Here is an 11,054-nt window from a genome sequence, read left to right on the forward strand (position 1 = left end):
GCAAGAGAAGGAAACTGACATGACTGGTAAACAGCTGACCAGACACAGCTCGAATATCTTGTGAGCAACTTTGACAGTGGAGAGAGGCGTGGCAGAGGAGTCACATGGGTGACTGAAAAGTTGTAATTTCTTCTTACAAATTCTTCTCTTTCTCAATGCTCCTCTGATGATCTAGAAGTGTGGCCAGCTCCCACTCTCATCCATCACCAACACAGACCCTGCTCTCTGGGAATTTGGAGCCAGGTGGTTGGGAGCCACACCAGTGTGAGGTGGGGCTGGCCACACCATTTGGTGCCTAGATTCAGGTGGGCTCAGCTCCAGATACACAAAATCTGCAGTCATCAAATCAGCATTTAAAAAGTCACACTGCCCCAACTTCACTGTGGTTCTGACAGACACCAAATCAGCTCCAGCAAGGGTCCCCAGGAACTACCTGCAGATTGAGTACCCTGAACATGGATAAAACTGAGACCAATGGGAACTCCAGCTAGAGCCAGAACTCTGCTGTCACATCCCTTCAGTAACTATCTTATGAGCTTCTTGAGCTGCAGGAGCCCCTGAGAGATTTCTCCCCTCCAGGGAAAACAAGTGCACTGTTTATTTTTACAAATACGATAACGACACAATGCCCCAGAGACAACAGGCAATTTTAGCTCACACGAAGAAACATGAGAGAATGACTCAAACACATAACCAAAATACAGAGCCAGAAGATGATTCTGAGGAAGAAAAAGTAATGGAACTAACTGAAAAGGAATGCAAAAAGAATAAGTAGGTACCTTCAAGGATCCACAGAAAGATCAAGGAAAGCAAGAAGAACACAGAAGAAACTTAAGAATTCAAGAAAACACTACAAGAACGAACAGACAAAATAAATGCAAATACTGAAACAATACAAAACCTACAATTAGAAATACAGAACAATACTACTACGGTTTCAAAGATGGACAATACACTCAAAGGGCACAGTAGCAGATGCAAAGCAATTGAAGCCACAGTTAGTGAGCTTGAAGATAAATCTCTCACTACTAGTATGCTGTAGTCCTGGTGTGGCACTGGGTTGATTCGCTGGACTGCAGTTTTTTGAACCACAACGTCAGCAGTTCAAGATCCTTGGAAACTCTACACAGGGTCACTGAGTCAGAAGTGACTAGATGGCACTTAACAACAACAACCAGTAAGCTAGGAAAACAATCAGATAAAGAATGAAAAACTATGAAGGAAAGCCTAAGAGTTTGTGGAACACCATGAAGACGAAAAACCTGTAGGTGATTGGAATTCCAGAATAGCAAGAGACAAACAGAGAAAAAATTGTTCAAGAGTTGTTGGAAGAAAACTTCCCTTACATCATGAAAGATGACAAGATAAGCATACAAACTGAACAAATTCCAAACAGAACAGATTCCCAAAAAAAATTACCAAGACATATCATAATTAAACTTTCCAAAATCAAAGACAAGGAGAGAATCCTTAGACAAGCTGGGGGAAAACAAGAAGTTACCTACAAAGGAGAAACAATATGACTGATTTCTCAGTAGAAACCATGCAAGCAAGAAGGCAATGTGATGACATTCACAAAGCTCTGGAAGAAAAAGATTGACAACCAAGAATCATACACACAGAAATGCTATCCCTCAAATACAATAGCAAAAATCCTGATAAACAGAAATTAAACACAACTGAAATGAAAAAGAAAACCCACAAACAAAATGAACTCAGCATAGAAAATGTTGTGGAACACAGAATCCAGCAGCACCACACAAAAAAACACACACAGAAAAATGACAACCATCAATTCATACCTATCGATAATTACACTGAATATAAATATTACCAGTCATGAGCAGTCAAGACATAAAGAGCAAAATGAGTAAGAAAGCCGGATCCTTCAATATGCTATTTAAAAGACCCATCCCAAAAAGACTGAAACAGTCTAAATGCCCATCAACAGAAGAATGTTTAAGCAAACTTTGGTATGTACTCACAATGGTAGTAACAAAACACTGAAGAATAATGATGAATCTATGAAACACCCCACAACATGGGTGAACCTGGAGGACATTCTGCTAAGTGCAATTAGTCAATCACAAAAGGGCAAATATTGTATGAGATCAATGTTGTAAAAAGTTAAAAAATAAATACATGAAAAGGTTTTCTTGACAAAACCAATAATCTATGAAGGTTGCCATGGTGTGGGGGAAGAAAAATTTGTAGACACATGCTAACATGGGTGACAGAGCAGGCAACATACAACAAGAGAAAGGTTGACTTTTCATTTCAAAAACAGATATCTCAGGACCATTAAGAAGAAGAGCAGGAGTCGAGCATGGGGTCCCTTGCCTAGAAAAGAGGCAACACCAGAGGCAGTGAGTGGCATGGAAAGACAGAGCAGCTGCAAACTCCAGGCCAACAGACTGAGTAAAGCTGTGTGCCTATGGGGCAAGGATGCTGTAAATTACAACAAAATACACTTTAAATAAGAAGATGTACTCAATGATGGATGAGTAGATGGATAGACAGATATGACAAAGTAAATTTAGGAAACTATTTACTGCAAAATACATGGGTAGGTAGTGTACAGACACAATTCTTTCTATGTTTTTGTTTGAAATTTTGCATAATAAAATATTTTTAAATTTTTTAATTCAACCCTAAAACTCACATATATGGTGGTAGGTCATGGTTATGTGCCGTGGAGTTGGATCCGACTCATAGCAACCCTGTATGGTGTTTCCAAGGCTGTAAACCTTTATATAGAATATATAAATACCTTTCAAAACTTAACAGTAAAAAAATTAATAATACAAATAGAAAACAGGCAAAAGATATGAAGAGAGAATGAAGAAGATACACAGATGGTAAATAAACACACAAAAAGATGTTCAACACCACTAGCCATTAAAAACCCCACAGTGCTTTGAGTCAGTAGTGACAATAAAAAATTATAGCAAGAATATGGAGAATGTGGATCTTTCTTACAATGCTAATGGGATTGTAAAATGTTATTGTCACTCTGGCAGTTTGCATTTTCTGAAAAACCAAAACATACACTTATCATATGATGCAACAAGCACACCCCTAAGAATTTATTCCAAAGAAATGAAAACTTACATCCAAATAAAAATATGAACATGATAATACCTTTATATGCTGTACCAAAAACTGGAAACAAGCAAAATGTCACACATAGGTGGATGGCTGAAATGTGGTACACCTATACTATGGAATTTACTGTTGTTGTTAAGTGCTGTCAAGTCAGTTCCAACGCAAAGTGATCCTGGTATAGGATTTCCATCAAGGCATAGCTGGGGGGTTTGAACCACCGACCTTGTGGTTAGCAATCCAGTGCTTATCCAAAAGAGCCAAACCCAAACTCCATGGAATATTGCTCAGCAATGAAAAAGAATGAATTGTTATACACAGAAACTTGGACAGATCTCAAGGACATTATGCTTAGTTAAAAAAAAAAGACAATCTGAAAATAACAATGAACCCATAACACCTGAGTCCATTCATAGTAAGACTATCAACATGACAAAATTACAGAAACAGTCATTTCCAGGTATGAGAGATAAAGGGGAGATACACAGCATTTATCTTTATTATCTTTGTAACTTTCTATAATTTCTTCAAAACTCTTAAGGTTTTTTGTTTTTTATTTAAATGAAACCTAATAAAACTAAGACTTTAAATCTGTTGAACAGAAATTAATCTGGATGTTGCTTCCCAAACTCAAAACGTTTTGCTAAAACTGACATTCATCTGTTTTATTGAACAGTAACTGTCAACTTCTTCTTTGTTCCATCTTGAAATGACAGGTGATAGATGACAAAACCACAAAGAAGGATGTTAGGTTTACATCTGAGATGACAGGAAGAAATATACCCAGCTAAATCAGTCATTCAACAAATATGATAAAGTAGTAAACAAAACAAGTTCGTAACTTCAGAGAAATTATAGTTTAAGAAAAACAATTAAACAAATATTTATAAATTATTATGTAATTACAACAAAATGTTTGTACCTTGTGGATTACCCTCTACTTAATCTGTGGAATAATTTAAAATGTGGAAAAGCAAAGTTATAGATTTTTTTTATTTTATACTCTATGCTTTCCTCTATTTCCCAGATTTTTCGTAACATTATTATTTTTATACACAAGAGTCCTTGGGCAGTACAAACTGTTAACATGCTAGGCTGCTAACTGAAACATGGGAAGTTTGAGTACACCCAGAGACACCGTAGAAGACCTGACAACCTACTTCTAAAAAAGCAGTCAATCAAACCCTATGGTTCTAAACTCAGATACATGAGCTCTAACTCAGGAGAATGAGTTGGAATTAACTTGCAGGTAACTGGGAATATACCTAGAACACTTTATAATAGAAACTTGCAATATTAGCAATATTTTATCAATTACCAATTTTAACAGCAAACAAAGATGAGGCCATGGACATTTCTCATTCATTCAAACCCACTACGTTTCAAAACAGGACAGTAAATGACATTTTTATGGAATAAAGTATTTGAAATGATTTGTTTGGATTGAATGGTATTTGCACCCCCATCCAAAATCTGTACTTGTAGATGTGAAAACCTGTAAAAATAAAACAACCTGAACTTGTTACCATCAAGTCGACTCTAATCCATAGTGACCCTATGAAGAGGGAAGGCAAATTGCAGAGCAGGAATCCTGCTAGGATAGGGGCTACTTTACAAACTGGAGGGTTAAACTGATGAGAGGATGCTGCTAAAAACCAAATTTCTATGTCAACAGTCACCAAGATGAAGACTTAACATTAAATCCATTGGACAGAAAAGAAAACAAAAAAAGATATGGAATCATCAACATGACTTTTTAAATCTTACAGTATGCTTATATAATAACATATAGCAGGTAAACATTATGAAAAAAATATGGCGAGGACATTATTTATGTAAAACAAGAGATGTAGGAAAATGGTTCATTTTGAATGCAAGCTTTACTACTAAAGTTCAAAGAGATAACTGATGAGCTTTCTCCAGATAATAATGAAAATAACTCATATTAGAGTTTATGTTACCATAATTAAAAAGCAACAATTCTGAAAGCAGTTTGAAAAACAAATCAACTTTAAAAACTTACTGAATCTTTCACTTAGAAGCAGTAGATTCCCTAAAGAACCACAGATAGAAAAGATTCTGCTATAATAACATTTGCTTATTTGCAGTATAAAAAATTTCATACTTCTCAATTCACTGATACATAAAACAATACAAATCAACTAAAATTAAGTACCAACTGCTACATCATTGGACTCCTGGTGTGGCACTGTGGGTTAGGGCACTGGACTGCAAGGTCACTTTGAACAGCAAGATCACCAGCCGCTCCTCAGAAAACCCTTTACAGGGTCTCTAAGAGTCGGTATTGACTGGACGGTACTTAACAACTTTATCACTGGCACAGAGCTCATCAAAGCTTTCAGACTTCTAATCCTTAATAAGTAGTATTAACACACAATGTGCCTTAACAGTAGAGGTAATATTATGAATTAGCAGACTATTTCTCTAAAAAAATCAAAATAATAAACTAAATATATGAGAATATCTGTCCTATGAGTTAATTTCAATCAAACTCTTAAATCACAATGACAAGATTTCAGAGAGGTCAATGTTGGTTAGTGCCGTTGAGTCATTTCCAACTCACAGAGATCCTATAAAGGGTTTCTGAGGAGTGGCCGGTGTGTCTGAAATGCTGACCTGAGGTTAGCAGCCCAGTGCTTCTCCTACAGCACCATTTAAAGCTAAGAGAAAGCAAGAAGGGTAAAAAGACAGGGAGTTCACAGAGCAATTTGCAGGCACCGAGGGTGGAAGAGAATGGGGTGTGTGTGTGTGTGTGTGTGTGTGTGTGTAAGGGTAGAAATTGGGGGGATATATGTTGCTGTTATGTGCCATGGAGTCGGTTCCAACTCATAGTGAAACCACCCCAAAACTACCAGAATGAATGCATCAAGACTTCAACTTAAAACACTTCATTTGGAAGACAAATATCATATGTCACTGTTATTGTTAAGTGCTATAGAGTCAGTTCCAACTCATAGCAACCCTATATAGGGTTTCCAAGGAGCGCCTGGTGAGTCTGAACCGCTGACATTGTGGTTCAAACCTATAGTGCAGTCCAGTGCATTAACCCACAACATATGATTAGTAAAAATTCTAAAAAATGTCACTTAAATTAGAATGTCCTACATATTGCTATTCAAGGTGCTCTTGTAGCATTGCCGTTCCGAGTCAGGCTGCTAATCTCTCAGTCAGCAATTTGAAACGACCAACAATTCTGCAGGAGAAAAGATGAGGCTTTCTACTTACGTAAAGATTTACAGCCTGGAAAATCCTATATAGGGTTGCTAGGAGTTGGAACCGACTACACAGCACATAACCACCACCACCATCACATACTGCTATTTAAATTTTCCTATTAAGACAAAATTCTCTCAGGTTTTGGGTTTTTGTTGTTGTTGTTACTTGACAAATTTAAGTTTAAGGAATATGTAAGTATTTCTCTTCGTTGACTAATAAACTCTTCGTTATTGTTCAGTGCCATCATGTTGGTTCACGCTCATAAGATCCTGTATAGAACTTCCCAGGGAGTGGCCAGTGGGCTTTAATCACTGCCCTTGTGGTTAGCAGTCCAGTGCTGATCCTACAGCGCCACACCAGAACATGTAGCTTATTTTCATAAAACTACTTTTAATGCTTTATTATCATGGAAAGGAATCTTAAAATTTCAAATAAAACATACATTTTTTTTTCACCCAACAAGAGGTACCATATAAAGTATTTTATGTTATGATCAAAAATTGGATATTGACAGAACATTGCATAACTGTCACTTTTTTCATTATAATTTTCTTCTTCTGAGCCTGAAACATCTAAATTTAATGAATTAATTTTATTTTCCTGGACAGATTTTTTTAAAACACAAAAAATTTCCTTAGTGGCTCTACTCAACTATCAAATTTGAAAAGTGCCTTATCAATTTTTTTTTTTTTTGAGTCACATCTCTACATGTTAATTTTCTGTATAGTGTTTATTTTCTATTAAGTAATTCATCAATCTTAAGATTATAACAAAAAAAGTAATATAACTGCAATACTAAAAACTATACATGAATATAAAATACAGCATTTAAAAACACAGTTAATACTTAGATCCTAAATTTAGAACAAAAAATTCTTGTACAGAACACAATTCCTTTTCTCTAGACACAATAACTATTTTCTACCACGGACACTGCTGCATTTATTGTTTTCTTCTTCATGACTTATTATGAATTAAATCATACCATGGAGCAACAGACGGAGCTCTGACAGCATAGTGGTTACGAATTGGGCTGCTAACCTCAGGGTCAGAAATTCAAAACTACCAGCTGTTCCACAGGAGAAAGATGAGGCTTTCTGCTCCCAAAAAGATTTACAGCCTCAGAAACCCTCCCTGTACAGGATCACTATGAGTGGGAAGCGACTCCACGGCACATAACAACAACAACAACAAAGGAGCAACAGAATCCATTTTTATGCATACCCTACCTTTTCTTTAGCTCTGAGATTCTAAGAAGTGGACCACTGATATACATGGTGGCGGTGTGGCATGGAGTCAGTTCTGACTCACTGCGACCCTGAGGCTGTAAATCTTTACCGGAGCAGAAAGCTTCATCTTTCTCTGGTGGAACAGCTGGTAGTTTTGAACTGCTGACACTGAGGTTACCAGCCCAACTCATAGCCACTATACTACCAGAGGAAGCTGCTTATCATACACATTATCAATTTTCTTGATAACCAAACTGTACAGAGAAATACCTGAACTCCCTTCTGACCTAGAACTGACTAGATCCTACTGACTAGAACCATTAATTGACCTAGCTTTCAAAAAGGAAACACTGCAATTATATGGATAAAAAAACCTGGAGAAAATATGGAGCAAACGCCAATTTTGTGAAGTTACATTCACAACAATTTGCTCTATTTTCTCCCCTTATTTTCAGTATATAGCATAAAAACTAGAGGGGGAAATCTGTATTAATATTTTAAAATTAGAATGTATTACCGTGAACATTAGCAAAAGATTAATATCATCTTCTTTTATCTGGGTGCACACTTTAGTGATTTGTTTTTCAAAAGCAAAATCTACAACAGTATTGCAAATACATTTAATTATATTTTATACTCTTAACCTTACCACATTTCATAATTGAAATAGATTTAGTCTGGCAATATGCCAAATGTTTTAACAAGCAATTAGCAGAACAGAGCGCCACTTACTGGTTTTTAGTTATTAGTCACATGAATACTTAAAAGAGAAACAAGATAACAATTTCATTCAGAGATGAGTAGTAAATTTTAATAGACTCATACCACTCTAAGAAGATGAGTACAGCAGTTACCTTCACAGCACATTCTAACAACAAATTATATTAGAATTACCTCTTAGTGCTGAAGCTTAGAATCAAAAACACACTTAAAAATCAAGGGAAAAGTATATAAATTAATATAATCTTAATAAATTAACAATAGAGTAGTTGTTTTATATAGAGATTTTACTTACAAAGGTAGTATATAAACAAATATTTACTTGAAAATTGTGTCTAAGCTCACGTTATTTTTATGCCTTTTGGGACAACTGGCTTATATACAGTTTTATTTGGGATCTGTATTGTTGAAGTGTTGTTTTAAAGGTAATCAAAGAATGCAATGTTTTGCTTAATAGGTAAAAAGTTGAGAAAACAGTTTTCTAAGTATTATTTTTTAAAAACAGAGAGAGCAATTTAAGCTAATTTCAAATTCAACTTTCCCTTTAAATGGGTCTGACCATCAACTCATTTCAAAAGTGTTGTTTTCATATCCACTAACAACTTGGTAGAACTGTCTAACTTTCAGAGACATACTAGTCGAGCCTGACATGAGAATTACTTACCTTGGTTTGGTTGCATATTCATATTTGGTCTGGGGCCATAGTTTCCCATTGGTTGGCCTTGACTCATCGTCATCTGACTCTGTACTGGCATGCTCTGTGATGATGGTACGGAATGGTTATAACCTCCCATGGATCCATGGCTACTTGAAGGCATATTCATGGAACTATTTGTCATATTGAGCTGATTGGGTCCAGGTCCCTGCATAGGCATATGGTTAGGTCCTTTGAAGAAAAATGATCAGAAGCAAAATATGAAAGTTAAATAGATCACCTGTACAAAAGTACCTTAGGAAACTTTCTATTTTTTGTATTACTACAATTTTTAAAAAAGCTAACAATAACTGAATATTTAGTCAATAGCAAAGTAAATGCTAAACATGAATGACAGCAAACCTGTGAGATAGATGTATTTATTATTCACATTTTACAGATTAAGAAATTGATGCTGAAAAACCAAAAACATTCTGCAAAAGAAGAGTAATAAGGGAGGACCAGTTTATAAGAGTGAAAACATACCATAAAGTTGAAATAAGGTAAGTGTAGTACTAGCATACAAGGGATGATTAAGAGAGATCAATGGACCAAATAGAGTGTAACAAACTAGACTCAAATGCTAATTTAGTAGATAATAACAGTGGTGATATTAAACATCAAGGGTCAAAAGAAAGACAATTCAATAAATGCTGACAAATGAGTAGCCATTTGGAGAAAAATAGGTTGGATTCCTATCATCTTCAATTCCAACAAAACCAATTCCAGATGTATAAAAAATTAAAACACCAAAAAAGAGAGACCATAATAGTACTACAATCTATACGAGAAATGTTTAATAATCTTAGACTAGAAGGGCCTTAACTAAGTCAGAAAACTCACAGCCATAAAAGATTGATAAACTAGATAATATAAAAATGAAACATTTGTACATGAACAAAATATAAAGACGAAGAAGAGTATCTGGTGGGGAGACAGACGAAGAAGATTATCTGGGGGACAAAGTGGGGAATCATTTATAAGACATATAACTAAACTAATTAAGTAATATAAAAGAAAAAGACAAGCATCAAATAAAAAGACCACAACCAGTAAAAAGAATGAACAAAGAACATGAAAGACCAGTTCACACACAAACTGCAAAAGAGCTCATATACGTACATGAAAAAACTGATTGCTTCATTTGTAACAGAAAGGCAAATTAAATGAAAACATCTTTTCATTTCTCACATTTGCAAAGATCAAAAGTTTTGATTCAAAAATATAATGAAGAAAAAAGCACTTTGATATACTGTCAAGGGAATACAAATGTAAATTAGCTATCAAATTTTAGAAGGATATATCCATATGCAGTAATTATACTTCTACGAAGGAATTTACCCTATAGATAGACAAATACATATTTTTGCGTTTGTATATACATGTACGTGTATGGATGGATGCGTATAGTACACACACACATATATATCCATGGCAGAATAATTTACAGTAACAAAAGACTGGATACAACCTCTATTTCCATCATACGGAGACTGCCCAATTAAATTAAGAGTTGTTGTTAAGAGCCATCAAGTCAGGCCCAACTCACAGCAACCCAGTTTAGGTTTTCTGCGGAACGACTGGTGAGTCTGACCTGCTGACCTTGTGGTTCACCAACGTTGCAGTCCTGCACTTATCCTATAGCCCTCTACCAGGACTCTTCCCAGAAAAAAATGAATGTAATGCAGAAAAAAAACAGGAAATGATGGTCTCGAAAATGTATCTCTGGTAGTGGTGGTGGTGGTGGTTGTGTTCCATCAAGTTGGTTCCAACTCATAGCAACACCATATAGGGTTTCAGAAGCTGTACATCTTTACAGGAGCAAAAAATCTTTCTACCATGGAGTAAATGGTAGATTCGAACTGATGATTGAGGTTAACAGCCCAGCTCACAATATGTTATGTTACCAGGACTTCAAAATATGTTAAGAGGGGAAAAAAGATACAAGGTACTTAATTGTTGTTGTTGTTGTTATGTGCCATCAAGTCGGTTCCGACCCATAGCGACCCTGTATAGGGTTTCCGAGGGTGTAAATCTTTACGGGAGTAGAAAGCCTCATCTTTCTCCCGCGG

General features: G+C 35.8%; 1 protein-coding gene across 3 annotated transcripts in view; it reads right to left on the minus strand.

Moving 5' to 3' along the window:
- Positions 1 to 11,054, minus strand: part of SS18 (synovial sarcoma translocation, chromosome 18) — a 70,220-nt gene that overhangs the window by 22,670 nt on the left and 36,496 nt on the right. For all 3 annotated transcript variants that reach the window (XM_006835030.1, XM_006835029.1, XM_006835031.1), the window contains one exon: positions 8,953 to 9,174. In XM_006835030.1, coding sequence (XP_006835093.1) covers positions 8,953 to 9,174 — 222 coding nt within the window. The remainder of the gene's footprint in view (positions 1 to 8,952; positions 9,175 to 11,054) is intronic.

This window comes from Chrysochloris asiatica, unplaced genomic scaffold (assembly GCF_000296735.1).
Source record: "Chrysochloris asiatica unplaced genomic scaffold, ChrAsi1.0 scaffold00015, whole genome shotgun sequence".
Lineage (NCBI taxonomy): Eukaryota > Metazoa > Chordata > Mammalia > Afrosoricida > Chrysochloridae > Chrysochloris > Chrysochloris asiatica.